We start from the raw sequence: 27,937 nt of genomic DNA, 5'->3' as shown, positions 1-27,937 counted from the left end.
CCAAATAACAGCACGAGTGATTAATACGGCTGAATGTGTTATCTTCCCAAGAGTATTCACATTTTCACAGAAGGTAAAAAGGTGGAGTCCTCAAAGTCAATCAATCAACAAAGCATCCATAGTGCTCTTAATAGGAGCTAGGCCCCGTGTTAGACATTGGGAATTCAAAGAAAAACACAAGAATAAAAGAACAAGGGAGAGTCTGGCCATCCAGCCATCTCCTGCCGGGACTCAAAGGAAAAAAAAACCAACCAGTGTTCACAGCTCTAGATTCTACACCCAGAGCTGGGATCTGCCTACCAAGAAACAAAGAGAAAGTGAAATGCTGAGCCTCAGAGGTGACCCATTTATGTATTTCTAGGGTTACTAAGGCAGCTGGGGCATAGCAGAAAGAGTACAGATTAAGAGTCTGGAGACCCGAGTTCTAGTCCAACATAGGTTCACTATCTGGGTAACCCTGGACAAACCACTGAAGCTGGGATGGCAGGAACATAGATCTAGGGCTGCAAGAAAACTCAGAGCCTAACAGAGCCCCCAAGTCACACTTTCGCTTCTCTTCCCCAAACACCTTCCCTGACACCAACTAGTTACAGCTTTCCCTAAAGAACATTACAATAGGGCAGGCTTGTTTTACACCTTTTGCTTTCCTTATAAATTGATCCTTCCATTCCTTAATTATTTTTGTAACTCTTCTCACTTTAATTTTGCTGTTTGGGGCAGTGATCATTAATTAAATCTATTGGAAGCTGAGGAAAATACAATAAAATTTTGACCCTAAGCATCTCCCTGAAAATGAGTAAATATACTTCTGTATGTGAACTGGTCCTTTCTTCAGCCCCAAGTTCTTTATTTTATCCCTTGCATTTTCTGTTCTGGGGGTAAGGTCACATAGTGACTACAGGCCATCTTCAGAGTTAGGACAACCTTGATTCCAGTTCCTCTTCTAACATACACTGGCTATGTGGCCCTGGAAAAGTCACATCACCTTTCAGTGTACCCATGATGCTAATGTCTATTTGTAGATGAATAAAATGATGGCAGGTCAGTGAAGAAACAGATCAAGACAACAACTTCACACCCATTGCTCACTTCCTCATTTTCATCTTTTCTCAGCTTTCTATTGGTTGATCTTTTCCCTTTGTACAGCTAAAAGAAAACCTTTGGCTTGGCAGTTTTCCTATAATTCTAAGCATTAGGGAAGATTGACGGAGATAGAAACATAGAAGATGTCCATAGTTTCAGAGTTGGAAAGACCCTTCAAAGATGATCTACCATGACCCACACATGAAAGAAATTATAAGTTCTAAAGCCCACTGAGCCATCAGACTTCACTTAAAGACAACCAATGAATGGGAAGTCACACTACATTCCCAGGTACCCGTGGTACTTTGTGACAACTCTAACCAGTGATAGGGCAGCTAGGTGGTGCAGTGGATAGAGCACCAGTGCAGGAGTCAGGAGGGCCTGAGTTCAAATCTCACCTCAGACACTTGACACTCACTAGCTGTGTGACTTTGGGCAAGTCACTTAACCCCAATTGCCTCATCCTGGGTCATCTCCAGTCATCCTGATGAATATCTGGTCACTGGATTCAGATGGCTCTGGAGAAGTGAGACTGGTGACCTGCACAGCCCTCCCTCACTCAAAACAAAGTCAAGTACAAGTCGTGTCATTATTTCTCTGATGGCATGGTCTTCTTCAGCAATGAAGGACGAACACACAAGTGGTAATAAGTTTCCCTTTATATCAAGCCTGAATTTGCTCCTCTGAAAGTTGGGTGATGCACTTCAAGGACACAAGAGATAGGATGATCAAGAAGAAACTTACCTCCAACCTGGATTTTTCAAAGTCATGTGCTTCATTTTAGAATATCTCAGTAGGGATGTCATTTTAAAATTTTTATTACATCCCTTGGAATTTGAAAAGTAGGCTGTTTAGACATACTGGATAGAAAGACCTCAGATTTTTTTTTTCATGGCTACTTCCCATTCCATCCCTGACATTAGGACTAATTCCCTGAGAAGACATGGGAAACTTACACAAATATATATTTTAGGACAAATGGCCTGGTCTTGAGAAGCACTCCATTGTATTTTCCAATGAAAGTGACAAAATTTTCTCAAAATGAGGTTTGAAGGATTATCACAAGAGATAAACTGCTTCATTACCTATTCACAAATCCCTCTGCTCCCATCTAATTCCAAAAAAGCACTGGGCATGGTCAGAGCCTGCAATCTCATGTGCTACCAAAACTCATCTTCTAGAAAACATGGCAGGCCTGCTCCTCCTGAGGCCCTGCCTCCCTCTTCTCTGCCCCCACCCCCTTTCCCCCCCAGAACATCCAATAAGCACTCTAAAAACAAAATGGAAGCATATGCCTTATCCCAATATTCTTGAGTGAACAGAATGTATAAAGATCTACTTTAATACTTCCGTGAAAATGTACCTGAAAGTATTTCTATTCTGACCTTTTTTAGAAACAAGAAAGAGAGAGAGAGAGACAGACAGACAGACATGCCTAGTGTGGACTCTTCTACTCTTTTGATTGTCAAAAAGGGCCTTCTAGAATTTTCAAAACATTTCTCATCCTAGTCACAGACTCCTTCAACAGAAAAGGAAGCCATGTTAGGGAAAGCAGCCCTCTTCTCTTTTAAGCCCTTGCTCAAGATTAAAGGATACTCTTCGGTGTTTCGGATATCAACTACCAGCAGCTTGGGTTTACTGGATTTTGTTTTCTTGGTGGGTGTTTTAAAATGGCCTGTGCCGGTCAGCTCACACAGGTCGATCAGATCCTCTGCTGAAATCCGTGGCGATACCTCTGACTTCAGGTCATTCAGCTGGATAGATTCTCTGGACTGGAAAACATGTAGAGGCAAAACAAAATTAGCTCTAGGAAAAAAAAAAAACAAAGCAAAGAAAGAGAAGCTGAAAAATCAGGTTGCAATCTACATCCTATTTTGTTTCACAAGAATTGGCATATGAAATAAGTGGTACTGATTAAACATGTTACATCTGTCAGAGTCACCACAACATTAAGTGGGTTCCTATGTCTATGTTTAGTTTGTAGGTGGAAATCCCCAAAAGGGAGGGTACAAGCAAAGGCAATCAGCTGCCAATATTTACAAAGCACTTTAAAGGTTGCAAAGTTTTACACACACATTTGATCATTACAATAACCTTGTGAAAAAAGTTACCCTTTTTTCCAGTGAGGAAACTGAGGATCAGAGAGGTCATGTGTCCTGCACATTGCTAGAGTCAGAGTCTCAAGTTGAGCCTAGGTCTTTATTCATTCCCATTCTAGTACTGTCCTCTATGGCAAACTTTAAAAAGGCTGATTTATTAGATGTTGGGGATACCACATCTAACTGGGTATTTTTAGCACAAAGGAGGGTGTATACAATCTTTGTTTTGACTTAAGCCAGTAAGAGTTATTACATAATCATTCAATGAAGCCTCCTTACCTATTATACCAAATTTCAGTTGCAGCTATTTGACATCCAGTATATAATAAGTCTTAACTTTTTAAAGTATTAGAATGCTAGAGAAACATAATGACACATCCTATTCTAGCAATGTTCTGGTGGACGCTGGGTATGTAATCCACGTATGACAGGTTGCAGACATTCTCAAAGGACATCCCTACATGTGTTTCTTTTTCTTTCACCTCGTTTTTTCCTCCTGCTTCTTCCTCTCAATGTCCTTTTTTCTATCCCCTTATATTTTGTCTCTGCTTATAGCAGAGGCCCAATAAGGTACCCTTAGCATAACCATTGGCTCCCAAAATGATAGAATTTATAGAATTGAAAAGGATCTCAGCCATTACCCAAATGCCGCCCACAGGAAAGGAATCCACATGAACTCATTTTTCCTGCCCCTCTCCTCCTTTACTTCTGTTGATGGATCCTTCCCTATTCCAGTCATCCTGGCTGTGTCTATTTACCTCTGTAACATTTCGGACATTCTCTTCTATTCCTTCGCACTGCCATAATCCCAGTCCAGGTCCTCATTTTGTTTCCATTGAGACTAGCATTAGCCTCCCAATTGTTGTTCTTGCCATCACTCTATCCCTTTTTCAAACCATCCGTCACATTTGTACCTAAATAAATCTTTCACATTTCACATGGTTTTACTACAAAGCTCCCCAGTGCCTAGTGTCTAGTCATGTCTGACTTGTTGAGACCCATCTGGGATTTTCTTGGCAGAGGATGGTTTGCCATTTCCTTCTCTAGCTTATTTTACAGTGATGAACTGAGGCACACAGAGTTAAGTGACTTGCCCAGGGTAACACAGCTGGTATGTCTGAAGTCAGATTAGAACTCATGAAGGGGAGTCTTTCTGAGTCTAAGCCCACCACTCTGTCCACCACAAGACATAGCTTCCCATATTATGTTACATTGTATTAGTTGCATCATATGACATGATATACATCACATTCTATTAATATATTATATCACCATATTATATCATATATTACTTTACATATCATATATTCAGCTTTGAACACACAAATTCCTTTTCCTAGCATTCAGGGCTCTCCCCTGTCTGGTACTAGTTTACCTTTCTAAGCTTCTTTCTTTTTTGGGGCATGACGGGGAGAGGCAATCAAGGTTAAGTGACTTGTCCGAGGTCACACAGCTGCTAAGTGTGTTCTGAACTTAGGATTTGAACTCCAGTCCTCTTGACTCCAGGGCTGGTGCTCTATCTACTCTATCAGCCTCTTCTAAGCTTATTTCTATTTCACATACTCTATGGATCTATATTCCATATTCTTGTCTTGCCTTCTGTTTCTGCTTCCTTCCCCATGGGGTGCCTTGCTTCCCCTTCCTGTCATGCCTAGAATGGACTTTCCCTGGTCCTTCTCCATCTCCCTATCTGATCAAATTCCATCCCCTTTTAAGGTCTACCTCCGGGGGGTACTCCCCCTGTGCAGTCTTCCTTCACACCTCCCCCTTCTCACAACAGAGATACCTGATAATGATCTTTCCTTTCTTCCTACAGCATTCTTCCTTGTTTCACAGTCTTCTGTCCATGTTTTTCCTCTGAAATTAGATTGTAAATTCCTGTGGGGAGGGGAGAGTGTGTCCTCTTTCCTACTTATCTTTATCAGCAATGCCTTGCATAAAGCTTTGAACAAAATAGGTACTTACTTTGTGTTTACTGAATTTAATTAAGCTATTAACCTCCAGACTAAATAGCCTGGAAGTAAAAAAAAACAAAAAAAACCAAACCAGTAACTTAATATAGGATATAATTTGTGCACTATGGAGATTAGGGCTCTAGTTTTGGAATTATTCATCCTAAATGGTCTTATACCTTAATGCACTTGAAGAAAGCATCAATACGACCCTTTTACATGTTCATTTGTTCACCCATTCTTTGAATCATTCATTATCACACATTTATGTTGTGCTCTGTGGAAGGCACCATGCTAAGTACAACAGGGGACACAGCTCCAGGAAAGACACTGTCCTTGAGTTTAAGGAATGCTTGGAGACTTGGCCTTGCCCCATTAACTTTTTAAATTGAAATGAGAGTTATGAAGTGATGTAATAAGCATTTGGAGTCGAAGAACTTGGGATAAAATCCTGGGACTGCTTCTTTGATACTTGTGTAACCTGAGATAAATTTCCTTATCTGTAAGCTAGAGGAGGAGTTCTTAAGCTTTCATTTGACTCTATTTTTACCCCCTACACCATGGATTCTTAACCTTTTTTATGTGTGTGCTATAGACTCCTTTGCCAGTCTTGTGAAACCTATGGACTTCTCAGAATAATGTGTTTAGGTAGTGAAGGAAATGTTAAATTTCAATTAGAGTTCAGTGAAGAGAAAGATGTAATTTTTTTTCTAAGTTCACAGACCTCAGGTTAAGAAGTACTGGTCTCGATGACCTCTAAAGTCTCTTCCTATGATATTATTATACTCTCCATCCTACACAGCCCTTTTCTATAAGTCATTCTGTCTACTTTCAAGTTTCAGCAGAAGTCAGAACAGATAGAAGGAGGTCCTGGTCGTTCTAATCCTCCCTTTGGGCAGTTAGGAGGGTCAGTTCTGGAGTTAGGAATCTTTGTAAGTTCAAATCTGGCTTCAGATACTTATTGGCTGTGTGACCCTGAGTAAGTCACTTCACCTAGTTTGCCTCAGTTTCCTCATCTGTAAAGTGAACTGGAGAGATGGCAAGTCATTTCAGTATCTTGGTCAAGAAAACCCCAAATGGGGTCACAAAGTGTCAGACATGACTAAACAATAACAAATTGTTATTCATGTGAATAAAGGCTAGGTTTGTCAAGTGAAACATTTTTTAATAAACAGGTGAAAAGATGAGTAGGTAATTCAAAGATAAAGAAAGTAAAATAATGTAGTTTCAGTTGATGCTTTAATTACCAGTGACTGAAAAATTCTCTTGAAGCAGGGGAAATCATATCAAGATGAAACTTGATAGAATCTAGAGTATTTAGAATGTATAACATATCTGAGACGTAAGACTATCTCTCTCCCATTTTTTCATTTTTACATGCACATGCATATATTCATACAATTTTCATGTGTTGTACACCTAAAATTTTGCTCAATTAGTAGACTATTCTCTGAGATTTCTTAGCCTATACCCTTATCGTACACTCCTTTGAAAGTGGGTGGTAGTGGTGGATTAGGAGTAAAGAAAAGGATACATTTTTTCCTAATGTAATATCAGTAAAGTACTGGAAGTTCCTAATTGTTGCAGTAGGCACCAACCACCCTCTTTTCTAGGGGAAAGAATCCATTAAGGAATCAGTAATAGCATTGATATCAAAGTGCAGCCCTGGGAATCAAGGCTAAAAGTCTTCCATCTGTTTGTAACAGAGAAGGAAGAGGGAAGAGGAGAACCGAGACTGAGATGCAACCTCTGTGGGTTGGGAAGACAAGAGGTCTTCCCTAACCCTAGCCATAAACCTACAGAAACCTAATCTTAATTCACTGAAATGCTGACTTCCACTGAATCCCCAGAAAGGACAGACTGAATTTTCCTACAAATGTTCCTTAATACTAAGTGCTAGGCGGAAGGGCCATTGACACTGAGCTTGGTGCTACTTGACATACGGTTCTTTAATTTGGTCACAAAATTCCGTTCCCACCTCCTACGCACTAAAAGTAGTAGAAATATTAAATTATAATGCTTACTCCTTTACTTTCCTACCGTTCTTTTAAAAAGTAAATAACCTTTCCCCCCATATTATTTAAGAAGGTATCAGGGATGTAGTGGGAATTCAAATCTGAGTTGCCAATCCACATGGAGTATGGCAGCAAATTCTGAAAAGGCTGAATATCCTACTGCAAAGTCTCCATTTGTCCTATCATTTCCATTTATAAATACCTTTTGTTTTTCTTCTAATTTGCATCTACTAGAAAGAAGCATCCCTTCAGCTCTCCTACAGGCTTGGAAATAAACTGCCAACATATGCCAGAAAGAAATTAAGCAGACTGTTCCATGAGATCGCACTCTATGATCTTAAAAATAACCCTCTTCCACAGTTTACTTTTCTTTAAGTCTGAGCATTGCTATGCCATTAAAATCTACTTAGGTGATATGGGGAAATTGTACCAGAATTCCATATGTATACTAATTAAAGGAAGCAGTTCTTGTAATTGGAATAAACTATATAGAACAATCAGAAGCTATGTAATAAGAAAAAATGGCCAGATCTAAATGAATCAGGGATTTAAAGAGTCAATAAATATAGTTAGAAAAATATTTGATGTGAAAATACAGTCTTTTAATTTGTGCAAATACATAAGAGTTACAGATTATTACATCAGTATTATGGATCTCAAAACCAACAGAAAAACCATTAGAAGATATCAGACTCAATCAAAAGGAAAGGCTTTTCTTTTATTCCTTGGACTATTTAGTGGGGTGAAAGTTTCTTTGCATCTGCCAAACAAAAAAATAAAACAAAACAAAACCCCCACCCAAAAGAAACAAAAAAGACAAATTTTTCTTCACATTTTGAGATCTTCTTGATAGGGAACTGACAAAGGCACTTAGCTGTAAAAAAAAAAAAAAAGTATAAATAGGAAATGTTTTTTAGAACCACTTAATCAGTTTTCAAGCATTTCCAGACCAGATACCAATGACCCTTGTTAAAACTCCTTTCCTCTGGGGTTTCTCCAATTCCATTGTGGAGGTCTACTTTAGAAATACAAGTCAGGTGGGGCTGTATTCCATGCAAATTGCTTACTAAGCAACCTGAAAAAAAAAATTATTTGAGCTGCAATATGATGCCCACTCTCATCATCTGGGTTTCCTTGACTACATCCTAAATTCCTGGCATTCAGAACTCTTGCTCTTCTTACCCCATTAACTTTTAAATAGAAATGGTGCTTGCTAAGCCTTATGGCTTTATGGCTCTTATGAATAATAAAAAACCCTAGCATTGGGAGTTTTAATTTTTTAATATTAGGAATTAAGGCTACTTAAGATTCTGAAATTAAAAGCTGAGCTGCAGAAAGATGAAGTGCTTTGGCATCAGGAGGCCCCCCAAACAGAGCTTCCATCTAGTTTTCCATTAAACTGTAATCTCTCCCCAGCATTTTCCTCTGACTTTTAGAGGCAGTTGCATGTTTACGAAAACAAAATGGAGTCATTTTGATTTCCCCATCCCTGCTTTTAGTAGTTGGTTTCTTGACCCTTTTGGTGTGCAGGAGTGCCTGGTCCAGGGAACAGGTAGAGAGGAAATGAACGATTTAGCTAAAAGAGTCTGTCTGATTTCTAATAACTTAGTTTGATTTAATAAAGACATCTTGGTGGTGGTGAAAATCAAATCCAATGGAAGAGAGGAGTTTCTTGAGCACAGGATTACTACCATGAAAGAAAAGAGCGACTAATGACAAATTCAAATGTTTTGAAAGTTTTTACTAGAGGCAAACTTTAATATAACGCATGCCTTTTCCTTTGGGAATGGTAAAGTCTATTTGGGGCAAATTATCTTAATTTGCTTTATTAAGGAAATGCTTATGTTAGTTAAAAATATAGTATCTTGCCTTTCTTTTAGGATAGTTGGAGAAAACTCTCTTACCTCTCACTGTATAAATTTTATTTAGAAGAATAACAATAAAACACATTTATTACTAATTCTACACAATTTTACGTCATGGCTAGACCTGTTCCCTGTGGTTTGACTGGAGTTTCAAATTAATAGATCCTTTTATACATAGGCCAATGCTCATGGTTACCTTAGTACAATTCTGGAAATGCTTCTTAATGAGCAGTTTCTGTCTGTAGTTCTAATACAAAGTATGGTTCAGGGCCCATACAGATAGAAGCTAGTTGGCTCAGGATTGTCATCATTCCTCTTCTTTCACTCTCAATGTATAATCAGAATTTAGTCATCAGGGTTACTTATAAATGTGATCCTGGAATCATAGTGGGAGCACTGTAATCAATCTCTAGATGCATTAAGGTAACTGACTGCAAAAGTCAAGCTTAATAGAAAAAGAAATCTTTTGTTGGGGAGAATGGCTCTGACGCAGTTCCCAAGAATGTCAAGTAAAAATTTTAGCAAGATCATATTGGCACATTTATTTCATCAAGAGACTAAAATCATCAAAACTGAGAAGTATGAATACAAGGCGGATAATCAGAGTATAGAGGTGAATTTTCTGACTCTTGTTTAGTGAACTTGGGTCAAGTTAAAGCAATAAGCATTTATTAAGCACCTACTATTTGCTAAACACTGTAATAAGTTCTGGGGATCAAAAAAAAGGCCATCCTCCCTTCTGCCCCCAGTGGTCTCTTCTCTCAAAGAGCAGTATAATAATGTATAATAATAGAGGATGCAACATGCAAATAATTATGTACAAACAGGATAAATTGGATAGCAGTTTCAGAGGGAAGACGCTACCATTAAAGAGGACTGGGAAAGTTTTCTTGTAGAAGGTGGGATTTAAGTTGAGACTCGAAGGAAGCCAGGAGGTGCAGGTGACAGAAAGAGTTCCAGGGATGAGGGACAGCTGGTGAAGATGCAGGTTTTGGAAGGAAAAGTGTCTTGTTTGGGAAGCAGTGAGGAGCCATTATGTAGGGATTATTGAGCTTAAGGAGAAGAGTAAGTAGTAAAAAGACTGCAGAGCAGGAAGGGGCTAGTCACGAATGGCTCTAAAGGCTAAACAGATTTTATACTTGATCCTGGAGGGAAAGGGAGCCATTGGGATTTATTGAGGGGCTGGAGTGGGGTGGCACTTGCAAAACAGGTCTTCAGAAGAGTAAAAGTAGATGTCCTCGATGAGCCCATGCCTTAAAGGTCAAGCACCTTCCAAGATGGCCCTTCTCAATTTCATTCTATCGAACAGAATTTTAGACCCAATTCTACCAAGTCTGGTTCTTCGTTTTCTCAGCTCCCAGGAGAACGGCAGCAGAAAACAAGGAGGTCTAACAGCAGTGAGCTGCCCTTGGCTCTTCCCTCTCCTGCCTTTCCACCCTTTTGATGTCCAAACAGGCACCAAATATTTGTGAACCTACCTTCACATGGTCTCTTGCATTTAGTCTGTCTCCTTATAAACCTCCCTTCATTAAGACCTTCACTGCTGTCTGTTCGGATTTCGGAACGAGCCTCCTAATTAGTCTTTCTGCCCCAATCTGACTTCCAGAAAAGCAGCCAAAACAGTTTTCCTAAATCATGTCTGATGACAGAAACCATCTCAAAACCTAAAAACCCTGCCCCCCCCCCCCAACTCTGTTGTTGTTGAGTTTTTTCAGTCATGCCTGGCTCTTTGTGACCCTATTTGGGGTTTTCTTGGCAGAGATTCTGGAATGGTTTGCCATTTTCTTCTTTAGCTCATTTTATGGATGAGGAACTCGGGCAAACAAGGTTAAGTGACTTGCTCAGAGTCACCTCGCTACTAAATGTCTGAGACCTGATTGATTTGATTGGGTCCTCCTGAGTCCAGTGCCAGCACTCTATCCACTTTATCACCTAGCAGCCTGAAAAACTTTAGTGGCTCTCTATTACCTTTAAGACTGAATACAGGGTGTTCCAAAATAATTAAAACTTAAAAATGCACTATGACTTTGGAGATACCCAGTACAAACTCTTTTATTTGGCATTTCAAGCTCTTTAAATCCCAGCCCCTTCCTTTCTATTCTTCTCACACATTACTCCAAGCATCCTAAAAAATAGTCACACCGACCTTTTTGCTGTGTCTCACACATGAAGCTCCAGTTTCCATCTCTGTGCCTTGGTACTGGCTGTCCTTCATACCGAGGAGCCTCTCCATCCTCCTCTTCACTTAGTTTCCCCAGATTCCTTTGAGACTAAGCTCTAGTCCCACCTTTTGCACGACTTTCAAAGGTCTACCAATTGCTAGTATCTTTCCTCCTCAAGTAACTGTGTATCTCCTTTTAAATACATCTATCCTGTAAATACCTAGATATGTCCTTGTAGTTTCCTTCATTAGAATAGAGGCCTCTTAAGGGCAGGGATCCTTTCATATGTCCTGGCATCTTCAGGGCTTAGCATAGTGCATGACATATAGTAAGTGTTTACTGTAAATGCTTCCTGATTAATTGAAAAACTCTCCATAAAAGGCTCCATAACCATCTACTATGTTACCTCAAAACTCCTAGAGTCAGAGAGGTCTTCCTAAGGTCTGACCCAAATCTTTCCCAAAGTAGTTGAAACCTGAGCTCTCTTCCTGTCTTCCATGTTATGACACACTTAAAATAGGATTGTCCAGTTCAAATAAACAGGGCATACAAAAGCTCTGTAACTTCCCATTAATTTCAGAAATTTTATCTCTGTACAGGAGTCAGTGTGGTTCATTGCAGAGAGTACTTGAACTTAGTGACAGGGCTCAAGTTTGATTTCTGATTCTGCTATTAAACAACCACAGTACAGTGCCTGGCACATAGTAGATTCTTACTAAATGCTAGTTGACAGACTGTAGAAAGGACCTTGAGCAACCTCCCTGGATCTCAATTTCCTCATCTCTAAAAGGAGGGAGTTGGACAAGATCACTCCAAAAGTCCCTCCAAACCAATAAGAAATCTCAGATTCTCTGATTTGTGGTACATAAATATTCTACTGTGAGTCATTCTGTTTGGTTCATTATAGTGCTGTTAGCCAAAATAACCTTTTTTTGTTTTTTAAAGTGGGGGGATTAGAGGTTAGGCTTACTAAAAAGATGAATGCTGTAACTCAAAAATGCTTTCTTAGTCACAGCCCTCAAATCCATGGAGACAACCTTCACTTACAGACATGCAGAGGACTACACTAATGTTATGTCTCAGGCAGGGGGTAAATTTTTTTTAAAAGCTGCTTTTCTATCACAAGGCAGCTGTTTTAAATACAGACAATTACTCAGCCCTGGAACATTCAAAGGTAAAAAAAAAACACAAAAATCAAACTCTAGTTCTTCTACAGAACACTCCTGGCTGTTTAATTCTAAAACACACATACACACATGCACACACACACTGTCTTACACATACATGCACACAGAGCATTAAAAACAATAACTAATAGGTATGTCTTAATCAGCAAAATGCAAGACCTGGGATTTGGCATGGAAAAACATGTAGAATAAAACAAAATAAGGTAAAACAGGAAGATCCAAAGGACTCTTACATGTAGATAACAAAACAAAAAACAGTCAGTGAAAGAGCGTGAAAAGAGACAGAGAGAGAGAGAGAGACACAGAGAGAGAGAGACAGAGAGAGTTGTGTGTGTGTGTGTGTGTGTATAAGACAGTTGGCATATTTACAAAATCTATCAGGGAAATGTGTGAGTGGAAGAACTCGTGCTCAGGGCAACTCACAATTCTGAAGTGCAAATCTTGATGTCCTGGTTTCTTTCAAGAACAACTGGCAGTGCATGAATTTGTTTTTCCTCTAGCTGTTTCCCTTCTGGTCCTTACCATTCTCCTGCTGGGCAAAGCCACTCCTTTGCTATTCTTGAACTGATGAAGTAATGGCAACCTCTTTTAACTCACAGTCACCCATAACAGAGCGCAGCACTAAGTGTTAGCTTAGTGATGAGTAGTTCCTATAAGCCTGGGAACTGAAAAGATCCTCAGGTAGGCTCCCAGGGAGTTGCAGGCAAGCCCAGATAGCTCCTCACTCAATAGGATTCTGTAATGTCTCTCAGAGGCAGCTAGGTGGCACATTGGATAAAGTGCCAGGACTGGAGTCAGGAAGATATAAGTTAAAATCTAGTCTCAGACACTTCCTAGTGGTATGGCCTTGGGCAGGTCACTTAATCTTTGCCTTAGTTCCTCATCTATAAAATGAGCTGGAAAAGGAAATGGTAAACCACTCTTTGCCAAGAAACAAATCTTTGCCAAGAAAACTCCCAAATGGGGTCATGAAGAATTGGACAAGACTGAAATGACTGAACATCAAAACTGTCTCTCAGACAAGTCAAATTTCCTCTCACAGCCAGATAGATGCAAAACCATTTTTTCCCCTCTGTTTCTCCTCCTCAAACTAAAGAGGGCAACAGAAAGGAACCAGATGCTCCTGGGAGGTATCCACTTTCTCACATTAGAGATGGCAATGAAGGGAAAAGGGCTCAAACAACAGTAAGATTCGGCTGTCTTTTAATGAGCTTCCTGGTAGACCCTATTCCAGTGAGCAGGCTTTCAGTGAAGGAGCTGAAGCCTTCTGTCAGCTCATTTTCCTGATGGCTTCACAGATTTTTTTAAAAATTTTTTTTACGTTCTCAATTCCTCAAATTAGAACCTTCTGGTGATCAGTAATTCATCTTTATCTTATGAGGTAAAACTCAGAAGGCATGAACCCCCAAATTCTTAATCTTCCCATAGTCTTCCAAGCAATTATGTGATTTACAACTTTGATAAGTCATGACTTTTAAAACTCTAAAAGTCTGCAACTGCACTGATGGACTATGATGTTCTCTACCCATCATTTCCTTAGTCACTTATTTGTTTTCAAACAATGATCCTAACAGTACATTCATCTGAAGGGATGCTCTCTATCCAGCCTTGTTAATAGTCTTTATCTTTCCTACCCATTTTATTTGAGAGAAGTTGAGTTCTTCACAAGTTGATTTCATCCTTTCTTGTTACCTGAAAGTTCTTTTTCTGCTCTTTTCAGCAACCAAACTATTCACCTGCATTAGGAGAAGGACCTTCCACAAGGATGAAAAAGGAGCAGCAGTAGAGGAGATAAGATTAACATTTAAATAGAAACTATTCATTTTAGTGATTAAATGAAATGCTTCATTTGGAAAACTCCCCTCTGCTTTTTCTGTTTAACCTACATCTAAATTGATTAGTGTTTCTACTTTTCTAGATAAAACACACAAAAGAATGCAATGAAAAGTGCTTGTGGGCTAAACTTTGGAGAATACTTAATGTAGCCCTAAATTTTTTGCCAACAAAAATGTAAAGGACAATGTTATCATAACTGAGTATAATAAACCAATTTTGGGATGGCAGATAATAGAATGAGATCCACTTAGTCAGAATATATAAAGATGGAGCTACAATTTAATGTCTTATACTACTGAACCTTCATTCTGAGATCATCGTTTACGTGTAACATATAAAATGCTTTAATTGGACGGTGAAAAGACCTTTTTAAAGAAGGTATTATAGTTCATAATTCCTGATATTAGAGGCATCGTGGATAGTGAGTCGTCCTCATAAGAATACCTCACTTCAAGTCCCACTTTTCACCATATGTTGGCTGTGTGACACTCACAAGTCACTTAACATCTCAGTTTTCCAGGCACCTATCTAACACTTTGGGTTGCAGAGAAGGCGACAACTTCCACTTACAGAAGACATTTCATTATTGGGATTTCCCTATGCCACTGAAACCTTATGTTTAGTCTTTATCCCTATTCTTAGTACTCCATAGTTTGAATTTTTTTCTATAAAGATAGGAGAATGTATTTGGGATGGTAATCAAAAATGCTGTTCTTAAGTTTTCATGGATCAACATTATGTTTGTATCATTGTGGACAACAGTTCAGTGGGTTTTGTTATTATCATTAGGTTCTTATCTTTTTTGGATGGACCTCAGAGAAGAATGGTCCTATGACTAGTCATCAAACTCCTATTATTCTTTTATATTTAATAATCTGTGGATTATGATCAACACCATTGATTATTCATCCCAAGGTGAATTCAATTCAGTTCAATCCAACAAACGTTAGATGTCTACTATGTGCAGGTATTCTACTAAATCCTGAAAATAAAGAGATAACATTAAAAATAGTCCCTACCATTTCTGGAAGACCTAGCCCTTCACAGCAATGCACAGGACGTAAAACATTCCCAAAGGACTCGAGGAAAAATATCATCCATGTCCAGAGAAAGAACTATGGAATCGGAATGCAGAATGAAGCAGACTATTTTCTCTTGTGTTATGTTTGGTTTAGGTTTGTTTGTTTTTTCTCATGGCCTCTCCCATTCATTTTAATTCTTCTATGCAACATGACTAATGTGCAAATGTGGTTAATAAGAATGTATGTGTAGAACCCATGTAAGATTGCATGCTATCTCAGGGAGGGAGGAAGAAGGGAAGGGAAGAAAATCTAAGACTTACAGAAGTGATTGTAGAAAGCTGAAAATAAATAAATGAATAAAAAAAAATAGTCCCTGCCCCCAAAGAACTTACATTCAACTGAGGGGTTATAATGTATTGTTAGGACATGAAATAAAAAGTAATCTGAGAGGGGAGAGTGCACTAACATCTTGGCTGAGGGGACTGGGACAAGCTTTGTGTAAGAAATGGCACTCAAAAGTAAAGTATTCGAGGAGGCAATAGTGAAGAGAGAGTTCATCACAGATGTGGGGGATGGCCAGTGATGAACCTAGAGTAAGTGAGAATAGTATAATATATGGTTGGAAGATAAATGGTGGCCAGATGACAGACAGCCTAAAATGGAAGGCTGAAGTTTTTATTTTATCCTTTAAGCCACAACCCTAAATAGGGCAGCTAGATGGTGCCATAGTGGATAGAGCACTGGGCCTGGAATCAGGAAGACTTATCTTTCTGAGTTCAAATCTGGCCTCAGACACTTACTAGTTGTGTGACTCTGGGCAAGTTACTTAACTCAGTTTGCCTCAGTTGTCTTATTTGTAAAATGAGCTGGAGAAGGAAATGACAAACTACTCCAGTATCTGCCAAGAAAACCCCAAATGGGGTCACGGAGAGTCAAACATGACTGGAATGACTCAACAACAAAAAAATGAGGACCCATTGAGGATTTTCAAGCAGCATAGTGATATGATTAGACTTGTGTTTTAGGAAGAGTATTCTAGCAGACAGAATGAGGAGGGGAAACATCTGAAAAAGACTGACCAATCAGAAGCTTTTAAGAGTGAGAGGTGATAAAGGTCTGGCTTAGCAAGGGTGAGTAGAGAGAAGACCTTGAATATAAGAGATATGACTGGAGATTAGTCAAGATTTGGCAAATGTTTGGTTATAGGGGATGAGGAAGAATGAATAGCTGAGGATGATGCTGAGATTTTGAACATGGATAACTGGGAGCATGGTTGTCAAGAGAAATGTGTCTGTGAGGATTCCTTATTTTCTTTGGTATTTACAACTAATTCCACTTAACAGCAAGCAATCTCTAATGTGATCTGGATGTCCCAAGGAGAGCAATGTTCAAACTCCCTGATGTCAACATGGGAGATTGTTTAAATCTTATAAAAGGGCAAAGACACTAATCTGTCCCCAAGGCATTTATTTTAATACACCAGAAAACAGCCTACAAATACTTAGAAGAATATGAGTGCACAAGATCATTACAATTACTACCTTGTGCAACTGCAAGTATTTCAAGTTTCTTTGTAAAGCCATCATGGGCTCCTGATTTTAGGGAGGGTAGGGAGGTCAAGTGTCTAGAACTTAGACAACCAGCCCTAAAGCTAGGGTAATTGCCCATTTACTCTTTGAGGAACTGCTTGGACAATTGGCACTAACTTTTAGCTTGAGGCAAAGTGCCTATGATAAGAGAATGGTGTCAGATAAGCTGGGTCATTCCCTTTCAACAAGGTCAAATTGGTTAGCATGTACTAACCACATACTAGTGCTGAAACTACAGGAATTTAGGGGGTAAAGGAGTGTTCCTTTCTTGAATTATATCAAGTTTCAATTTTTATGCTAACCCCAATCTGGATGGAAAAAAGCATTGATTACGACAATATTTTCATTGTGACAACAAATACTGGAATATGACAAGTTTTAGCAAATTTTCATAAGCACAAGAAAAATGTATGATCTAGACATTGTTTGTATAAGAGGTATACTAATTTTAAGTACAGTCTAAAGAGACACAATAGAATAAAAACAGGTAAATCATTGTCATGTTCATTTAAGATTTCATACTAATATCTTAAGGTTCTTCTTTAAAAATCAATTGTATCTTTAATTCTTTACCACTGCTTAATATAAGTTTTACAGTTAAAAATTCAAGGCAAGAAAGGGAAAGTTTGATAAATGAGTTCCAGACAATAATTCTTTTGGTTAATTTAATCTTTAAAATGTTCCAGTGACTAATGTCAAGCTGAAATCCAATACCTGCTACACTTCACTATTATGCATCCTGTTATGAAATGAATAGAGGGTTACAAGAGTATTTCTTGGTATCTGTGGCCACAGTTTGATATGAAGTTATCTGAACAGGTTTTGGTGTTTTGGGTATATGGAATTAATCTCCTTTAAAGTCCTACAAAATGAAAGAAATGGCAGAGCTATGGCTTCATGGTTAAATCATAAAATCTCAATATTATAAAAAAAAAATCATAATCATATGGTAATACATATAGCAGAGAGATGGCTGACTTCAAGTCCAGGCAGACCTGCCTGCTTTTGTAACATACTCTCTGTATAACACTGGGCAAATAATTAAACCTCAGTGATAAATTACCTTCCTGAGAAGGTACCCAACTTGGTAGAGGAAGTTTCCTTTTCCAGGATGAATTCACAAGTCCTAATCCTATCCCATCTAATTAAGAACTCGCTAACATGCAACTAACAGGTATAAACAACTAAGAAGTTACCAAACACTCCAAAAGGAAAAATTACAGTGACTCATTCTTATGAGTAGTAACTATAATTTTCCTTTCAACTAATCAGGACCATTCAGAATTCTTTGATGGCTTAAAATTTTTATGATTTTTAATATGTTTTCCTCTTTACTATTGCAAAGTGAGAATGGCCGGGACTGACTTTTTTGTATTAGTCCTCCCAAAGCTTATTTACTTTGTTTTCTTCTTACTGCCCTGCCAAGTCATAAGGTTACTCAAACTATACATTCTTGGCATATTCTAACATGTTAGAGATACCACGCAGATTTATGTGTAATATTCGACTAAAAGTATACCATACTGGGCAGACAGCCCTGGCTTTCAAAGATACATAAACAGAGATAAACACAGAACCTGTACTTCAAGGCAAACCCAAGGCAGATAAAAAAAAAATGGAAAGAGAATAAGGTAATTAACAATCAAAATCTGTCTTAATCTTCTATTCAGAAATGGAGCAAAGGATTTTTTTTATATGATATGATTTAAAGCATTTTATTGCTTAGAGTGATCAGAAATCTAAAATCTATCATATTGGTTATACTTCTGTAGGTATTTAAAGAAGTTCTGAATTTAATGAACATCAAAAGAACATTTTATATATAAAACTGAGGAAAAATGAGGATTATGTATGAAATTCATGAATCTCTATGATATATGGCTTGCTATTTTTAAAATAAATAAACATGAATAAATAATAAATTCAATTAATGCTATTATCTTTTTTAAATGTTCATTTTTAATTTTCAACATTCATTTCCATAAAATTTTGAGTTCCAAATTTTCTCCCCATCTCTCCATTCCCCCACTCTAAAACGCTATGCATTCTGATTACCACTTCCCTCAATCTGCCCTCACTTCTATCACACTCTTTCCTTCCCTTATCCCCATCTTCTCACTTTTCTTGTAGGGAAAAATAGATTTCTATACCCCATTACCTGTATTTCTTATTTCCTATTTGCATGTAAAAACAATTCTCAACATTCATTCCTTAAACTTTGAGTTCCAACTTCTCTCCCTTCCTCCCTCCCCACCCATCCCCACTGAGAAGGCAAGTATTCAATATAGGCTATATATGTGTAGTTTTTCAAAAGACTTCCATAATAGTCATGTTGTGTAAGACTAACTATATTTCCCTCCATCCTATTTTGCCCCCCATTTATTCTATTCTCTCTTTTTACCTCCCCAAGTGTTTACTTCTAATTACTCCCTCCTCCCATTTGCCCTCCCTTCTATCATCCCCCCACCCCACTTCTCCTTTTCTCCCCTACTTTCCTGTAGTGTAAGTTAGATTTTCATACCAAATTGAGTGTGCATGTTATTCCCTCCTTAAGACAAATGTGATGAGAGTAAGCTTCACTTTTTCTCTCACCGCTCCCTTTACCCCTCCATTGAAAAAGCTTTTTCTTGTCTCTTTTATAACAGATAATTTGCCCCATTTCATTTCTCCCTTTCTCCTCCCAATATATTCCTCTCTCACCCCTTAATTTAATTTGTTTTAGATATCATCCCTTCCTATTCAACTTACCCTGTGCTCTCTGTTTACAAATATATGTGTATAATCCATCCAACTACCCAAATACTGAGAAAAGTTTCAAGAATTACAAATATTATCCTTCCATGCAGGAATGTAAACAGTTCAGCTTTAGAAAGTCCCTTAGGGTTTCTCTTTTCTGTTCACCTTTTCATGCTTCTCTTGATTCCTGTGTTTGAAAGTCAGATTTTCTATTTAGCTCTGGTCTTTTCATCAAGAATGCTTGAAAGTCCTCTATTTCATTTAAAGACCATTTTTTCCTTTGAAGTATTATACTCAGTTTTGCTTCATAGGTGATTCTTGGTTTTAATCCTAGTTCCTTTGACTTCTGGAATATCATATTCCAAGCCCCTTGATCTCTTAATGTAGAAGCTGCTAGATCTTGTGTTATCCTGATTGTATTTCCACAATACTAGAATTGTTTCTTTCTGGCTGCTTGCAATATTTTCTCTTTGACCTGGGAACTTTGGAATTTGACTACAATATTCCTAGGAATTTCTCTTTTCAGATCTCTTTCAGAGGTAACTCGTGGTTTCTTTCAATATTTATTTTACTCTCTGGTTCTAGAATGTCAGGGCAGTTTTCCTTGATAATTTCATGAAAGATGATGTCTGATTATGGCTTTCAGATAGTCTCATAATTTTTAAATTGTCTCTCCTGGATCAATTTTCCAGGTCAGTTGTTTTTCCAATAAGATATTTCACATTATGTTGTATTTTTTCATTCTTTTGGTTTTGTTTTGTAATTCCTTGGTTTCTCATAAAGTCATTAGCTTCCTTCTGCTTCATTCTAATTTTTAAAGAACTATTTTCTTCAGCGAGCTTTTGAACCTCCTTTTCCATTTGGCTAATTCTGCTTTTTAAAGCAGTCTTCTCCTCACTGGCTTTTTGGACCTCTTTTTGCAATTTGGGTCAGCCTATTTTTAAAGGTGTTATTTTCTTCAGCATTTTCTTGGGTCTCCTCTAGCAAGCTGTTGAATCACTTTTCATGATTTTCTTGCATTGCTCTTATTTCTTTTCCCAATTTTTCCTCCAACTCTCTTGATTTTCAAAATCCTTTTGAGCTCTTCCATGGCCTGAGATCACCACATATTTATTTTGGAGGTTTTGGATGCAGAAGTCTTGATTTTTAGGTCTTCCTCTGATGGTAAGCATTGTTCTTCCTCATCTGAAAGGATGGAAGAAAATACTTGTTCGCCAAGAAAATAGCCCTCTATGGTCTTTTTTTTTTCTCCTTTTTTTGGGCATTTTCCCAGTCAGTTACTTGACTTTTGAGTCCTTTGTTAAGAGGAGGGTATACTTCAGAGACCTGTAAGTTCTCAGTTCCTCCAAGGTGGCACAATCAAGGGAAAGGAGTTTACTCATGCCCTGGCCTGCACTCTGGTCTGGGAGCTATTTTAAGCTTTTCTGCTCAGGATCTTTGAAGCTGTCTTTGGCGTTTGTGGGTTGAGCAATCTGGGAACCACAGCTACTGGTGGGGTTCCACCCCCAAGGCCTGCTCCAGTTCTATTCTTGCCGATGCCACTTGGCTAAGGCTGCGCTCCTAGACCAGTGCGAAAGAGCTTTCCTGCCCAGAATCTGTGAGTGGGATTATCTCTCCACAACCACTTCCAGCTCCACCATGCCACGGTGCTCCTCCTCACCCCAGGACCATCACTCAGGGCTGAGATCCAAATCAGCCACTTCATTCCCCCAGGGGCTTTAGGTGGTGAACTCCTAAAATGGACTCTGTGTCGCAGCAACTGCTGCTGCCCTGGAGCCAGATCATGTTAGCTTCTTATCCAGGTGAAAGTGCTTTCTCACTGACCTCTGAAGTTGTCTTTGGCATTTGTGGATTGAGTAATCTGGGAACCTCAGCTGCTGCTGGGGATTCCACCCTTGAGGCCTGCTTGTGCTGCGTGGCCATGGCTGGGCTGTGCTCCAAGGGCTACACTTTGTCCTGAGCCTGGTGCAATTCCTATCTACCTTCCAGGCTGTCTTGGGCTGGAAATCTCTTTCATTCTGTTTTTTTTTTGGCTTCTGCTGCTCTAGAATTTGTTTAGGGTCATTTTTTAGAGGTATTTTATGAGCTATGGGGGGACAGCTAGAGTAGGTGTGTCTTTCTACTCTGCCATCTTGGCTCCAATTAATGTTATTTTCAAAGAAGTTCTCCTTGTCTGTATTTCCTTCTGTGTGTCCTTTTGCTTTCTTCTGTATATTTAAGGACCCTATTCTTTTTAGGGGAACATAATTGCTAGCTCTTCTTCCAATTAAAAAAAAAATCTACTCTCCCTCCCACAAAAAAAAAGAAAAACACAATCCATGCTACCAGTACTTTTCTGGTATTTAATCCTTAGAATCTACTGGATGCAAAAGGGGTGGAGTAGACAGAGCCTGCCTCAGGAGGTAAGACTTGGGGAAGAACTACTTCTGAAACATATTGGTTGTGTGACCCTGGGCAAGTAATTTAACCTGTAAGGCATAGTGTGGTGGATAAAGACGCAGCCTTGGAGTCAAGAAGACTAAGGTTCACAGGCATGTCAGTAAACCTCTACATGTCCTAGGCAACTTTCTAAGACCATAAATTGCTGCTGATCTGTACTGATGGAAGAAGTTTCTATTCCAGGTGTTCCCTACACAAATGAAATCAAACTCCCCTTCTTCCCCTGCAATGATCATATTGGGTAGGAAGTGAGGAATGTTCAATCCAGTTGAACATTCAACTTTGTGAAGCTTCTGCTTTTTGGCTTCCTTATGGGGAAGTCATCAATTCTTCATTTTCAACTTACTTGCCCTAAATTTAGTATCTAGAGGCAGGATTAGGAAAAAACAGAGGTAAAGTTCAAGTCCCACTTTCCAAAAGAGGTCTTCCTTAGTGCCTTCTCTTTGGAATTATCTTTCATGTACTTTGTAAATGACTAAATAGGCAAAAGACAGTTTTTACATACATAGTTGCTGAACTCCATTAGAATGGGAGCTTGTTGAGAGCAGGGGCCATGCTTCTTCCCTTCCTTTGTATATTGAGAGCTCAGCACTGAGTCCAGAACATCTAAGTGCTTAATAAATCCTTCTTGAGTGACTGACTGGAAGTGACTGAGGCCTGCAGTTAGGAGAGGCTTAGGTTCAAATTCCATCTCTGAGGCTTAATAATGGTTTGACTAAGTCACCTGACCTCTCAGAACTTCAGCTCCTTGTCTGTAAAATGAGAATAGTAACGCCAGTTTTCTGGGGTTTTTATATATTTCCCAGGACTGTTGTGAGAATCTAGTGAGATGATGGATATAAAGGGAATAGGAAGCAGCAAAGTTAACAATAACATGATAATAACCAGTGTTTATATAGTCCTTTAAGGGTTGCAAAGCATTTTACAAAGATTATCTCATTTGATGCTTACAATGTCCCTTGCGAGGTCAGTGCTATTATTAATCTCATTTTCTAGATAAGAAAACTGAGGCAGACAGAGGTTAAATGACTTGCCTAGGATTAAACACTAGTAAGTGTCTGAGGCAGGGTTTGAATTCGGTCTGGTTCAAATTGTGTCCTTGATGACACTGTGACTTCTTGGGTCTCAGTTTCCACATCAGTTTCCACAAAGGGCTTGGACTGGTTGGCCTCTAAGGTCCCTTACGGTTCTAGATTTATAATTTTATGTTCTTGTGCTCTGCAAATCTTAAAGAGCTATAGACATATCAGTTATTATTCATTTCCAAATCTCAAACTGTTATAAAGAGACATGCAAAATGGCATATAGCATAAGGATCAGATTTTAAGGATAAGAAAATACAGAGGTCACTGGGGACAGGAAAGTATCAATAAACATTCATAACTAATTTAAAATCTCTTGCCTTGGAAATAAAGAATTCTAATCACGTTTTGCTGAGTTTGCCATCTCAAAGTATCTAGTAAGTAATTTTTCTCCTACTATATCATTTCCATTCTTCTCAAAATAGTCTTCTGGAGTGCTAAATTACACCACAATTCTGGAACTGCAGGAAAGGTAATTTGTATTCAATGATAAAAATCTTGCCAACTCTAGGTTTGAGGTACTTTGTTTTAAACAATAACATTCAGAGAAGTAAAATGCACATCAGCGTTTTAATACACAGGGGGAGGGGGAGAACAAAGGAGAGATCCTCTTTCTGTGTTAATCTCTGACATCCTTTTATTATTTCTTGATTGATCATTGTACTTTTTAGAGTGGATGTTCCAAATCTCTTCTACTCAAGTCACTTAAAAACACTAATATTGGCCCTAGACAGGTAGCTCTAGATGAGACCTTCAAATGAGGGATTTGGAGGGACACTAAAGCATGAGACTTTCAAACTCTTCCTTTTCTTCTTCCTACATTCTCCTTGCCAGACTGTTATGATGTTTTCTAGTAAGGATAGGATTTAGGAGAAGGCACAGTTTATCTCTTATTATGGACTTTTGTCCTATATGGCTCTGGCTGACTATGGACATACCCTGCAAGTAGGTACTCCAATGCCATGCCTGGGTCACTAACTACCTTATAAATTGATTTAATAAAATCACTCACTTTTGACTTTCAGAGGAAAACCATAATAGACAGTACTGGCTAGGAGTTTTAGGCTTTTTGTCTTTATACGTATTAGTCTTATACAGATCTTATACAGATTAGTCAGTCATTCCCACAGTACAGACCTGGAAATACCAGCATTCCAGGGAGACAATAGGGAGATGGTCAGGAATTGCTTTTACAAAAGGGAAGAAATGAAGGGTGGGGAGCAGAGTGAGGACTGAATGGATACAAACTTGTAGTGAGGACAAGAGTAGGGGCTCCTTAACCCACAGAATGGGCAGGTCTAGGCAGCTGACTGGGGAAACAGTTTGGGGCCTTTGCTCAAGACAGAAAAGATGAGTTGTTGAAAGAAAAAGTTAGGAAAACTATAAAGCTAGTAGGCTGATGACAAGAACCACAGGAAGCAACAATACAAATAATAAAATGATGGCAGGAGATGAAGATGAAGAAATCTGGACAGGCTGCACTGCTGCTTCTTGACTGCTCACAGAGTTCTCAAAATCATCATCAGAACAATGTGTACTCTTCTAGTTAAATCAGAAGAAGGCTCTTACCTTCAGGGAGGAAATGTAGAAAAATCTTGACTTAATGTGCTTAATGAGCAAGGAGTCTTCTTAAAAAAAACCAGGAAGTATTCTGGTGGAAGGGCCAATGGTCTAAATTTCTAAAGAATTGGGTTCTACTACTAATGCATTGTTAGTGGAGTTGTGAACTGACACAACAACCATTCTGGAGAGCAATTTGAACCTATACCCAAAGGGCAATCAAACTGTGCATACCCTTTGATTCAGCAATACCACTATTAGTTTTCTATCCCAAAGAGATTAAAAATAGAGGGGAAAGGAGCTATTTGTACAAAAATATTTACAAGTAGCTATTTTTGTGGTGGCGAAGAATTGGAAATTGAGGGATTGTCCATTAATTGGAGAAATGGCTGAAAAAGTTTTGGTATATGAATGTAATGGAATACTCCTCTGCTATAAGAAATGACAAGCAGATTTCAGAAAAACCTGGTAAGACTTACATGAACTGATGCCAAGTAAAACGTGCAGAACAAAGGGAACATAGTACACAGTAACGTCAACAGTGAATGATGATCAGCTATGGGTGACTTAGTTCTTCTTATCAATACAATGATCTAAGACAACTCCAAAGGACTCATGATGGAAAATGCTATCCATATCCAGAGAAAGAACTGATGGAGTCTGAATGTATATTGAAGCATACTATTTTCACAATTTTTTGCACTTTTTTTCATTTAGACTATTTCTTCTTTCACAACATGACTAAAATGGAAATATGTTTCACATGATTGCACATATATAACCTGTATCAAATTGCTTACTGTCTTAGGGAGGGGGGAGATAAGGGAGGTTGAAAATTTGGAACTAAAATTTTTTTTAAAAAAATGAATGCTAAAAGTTATCTTTACATGTAATTGAAAAAATACTATTAAAAAAAAGAATTGGGTCCTAGTTCTTTGGCATTCTACTGATAACTTTAGGCAAATCACTAGACATTCCTGTTCCTCCATTTTCTTATATGCCAAGTGTAACGTTAATGTCAGGTTAATGGTGGGTGGGTGGGAAGAGTTCAAGATCTTCCCTGCCCATCAATAGGCCTCAGATATCTTTTGTTAATTTCTAATGAGGCACTGGGTCATGAGGGTTGAGCCCTTCAGCTCTGAAAAGTGTACAGATACTCTGTGCTACTTCAAGGTCATATGATATGAGGTTTTACTCTGGGGCCTATTTTTTGGAAGAAGGTTGGTGTACCAGATGAGACTCTGGGCGGCCACTAAGGAGTCCTGGCTTTGAAAACCCAGATGTTGGTGCTTCTCTCTCTGGTAACGATGTATGTATTGTCTCTGGTAAGGCAGTTGGAAGCCCTGTCTGCTGACCTTTCTGTTTGTAATTTCTGCTTGTAATTTCTGTTTGTATTTTCTCTGAAGTTCAGGTGCTGAACTAAGTAAATGATATATGCCCCCTCAAAAGTTGCTTTCGTTTTAGAAAAGCAGATCTAAGAAGCTGTACAGCAGGCCCTCCTGTGTATGTCAGGGTCCTTGCTGTTACACCAACTAAATTATGAAAAATTATATAATAATAAAGAATAGGATTAGTTAATTCTGAAGTGTCTTTTAGTTCCTAGAGTCTGTGAAGTTCCTGGTGAACAAAAGGGTTAAAGCAGAAAACTTTTTGTTCTTTCATAGCCTCAAAGAAGATTCCAGTTGGATGAAATCACACAGGTTGTTTTTAGGTGAAGGTGCCCAAGGTCACCTGCTCAATTCCATTCAATTCAATTAGTCTTTATTGAGGGCCCATCAAGTACCACGTCCTGAGGACTCAAAACAAATACAAAATAGGGTCTGGCCTCAAGGGGCTTACATTCTAAAGGGTGGGATAGAAGAAAAATTTGTACACTGATCCAGGCATACATGAAACAAATATAAAGTAATCCCTGGACTGAGGAGAGCTGGGAAAATCGGGAAAAGGAGTCCTTTGTAAAGGCGATAGAGACCTAAAGGAAGTGAGGGACTCCCAGCTAAGGGGCACTGCAGGCATGAGGCAACAAAAAGGACAAAGAACAACACTACAGCTGGAGCAACGGAGCCACTGAAACTTTCTGAGGATGGAAGGAAGATCAATTTGGCAGCTGCATGAAGGAGAGATTGGAGAGGGAAGTGACTAGGAACAACGATATCAATTAGAAGATAATCTTGGTAGTTCAAGCATAGCTAATGAAGGGCTGAACTGAAGTGGTGATGATCTGAATCCAGAGAAGGTGATGAAAGCCTGAAGATCTCTGGTTTTCTGAGCACGTGCAAACAGTAGCAGAACCAGCATTCAAATTCATTTCCTCTGACACTAAATCCAGTTTCTTCCCACTATACCAAAATCTCTAAAATATGAATGAACTATATCTTAGTGACTATTACAGAACAAATGAAATTTCTTTGATGATCTTGTGCTACTTCAAGATTATCCCTCTGATATTTACTCATCACGGTATAGTACATACAGGATATGTAAAAGCTGAAAGAGACTGAGTTAGATTGACGATTCCTCCTTTACCCCCTCACTACCCAGTTGCACTCTAAGAGTTTTTTTTTCTTTTAAATTGTTTTCTTTTAGGAGTTTAGTTAATTGCTTATTTTATTTTTCTCTTATAATGGTGAACATAGACAAAATTCTGGTTAATCACAGGTTCTGGCTAGAATACTTCCAGTTAATTGAACATGTCAGAACAGAATTCATTCTACCCACAGACTCCTCCTTTGGGGTCTATGAACCCCAGTCTAAGAACTTACAGAAAATGATGCTTGAACTGAGTCTTGAAGGAAACTAGGGATTCTGAAAGCCAGAGGTAAGGAAGAAGTACATTATGGGCATGGAGGACAGCCAACATAAAGGCACAGAGAGACGAGACAATGGCATTTTGTATGAATAGTAAGAAGGCCAGTCTGACTGAACTGCAGAGTTGATGATGGGGAGTGACGTGCAATAAAGATGGAAAGACTGGGGCCAGGGTGTAGAGAGCTTTGAAAGCCAAGAGAGGGATGTGCACTTGACAGTGAGCCACTGCAGTTTGTGGAGGAGATATGCACTATAGAAAAATCATTTTAGCATCTGCATGGGAATTGAAGTGGGGGAGTCATGAGACAGAGAGACCAACTATGAGACTACTGTGATAGCTCACAAGAGAGGTGATGAGAGCATCTGGGTGAATGGATAGAAGGAGATGGATCAAAGAGATCCTGAATATTTGGAAAGGAGATGAACTATAATTGAATCGACAAAACAGACCTGGTTGCTCAGAACTTGATTTCTTAATTTAAAAAGAAAACTTTCTATGTAT

At 38.7% G+C, this 27,937-nt stretch overlaps 1 protein-coding gene across 7 annotated transcripts in view; it reads right to left on the bottom strand.

Annotated features, from left to right (window-relative positions):
• TBCK (TBC1 domain containing kinase) overlaps positions 1 to 27,937 on the bottom strand; it is a 259,980-nt gene that overhangs the window by 35,712 nt on the left and 196,331 nt on the right. For 5 of the 7 annotated variants that reach the window (XM_072625035.1, XM_072625034.1, XM_072625038.1 and 2 more), the window contains one exon: positions 2,680 to 2,855. In XM_072625035.1, the coding sequence (XP_072481136.1) occupies positions 2,680 to 2,855 (176 nt within the window). Of the gene's footprint in view, positions 1 to 2,679; positions 2,856 to 7,846; positions 8,024 to 27,937 lie in introns of those variants that run through there. The other 2 variants (XM_072625039.1, XM_072625040.1) reach the window with 1 other exon arrangement.

Source organism: Notamacropus eugenii, chromosome 7, assembly GCF_028372415.1.
Source record: "Notamacropus eugenii isolate mMacEug1 chromosome 7, mMacEug1.pri_v2, whole genome shotgun sequence".
Taxonomy (NCBI): Eukaryota; Metazoa; Chordata; class Mammalia; order Diprotodontia; family Macropodidae; genus Notamacropus; species Notamacropus eugenii.
This window is presented reverse-complemented; position numbering and strand designations above follow the sequence as displayed.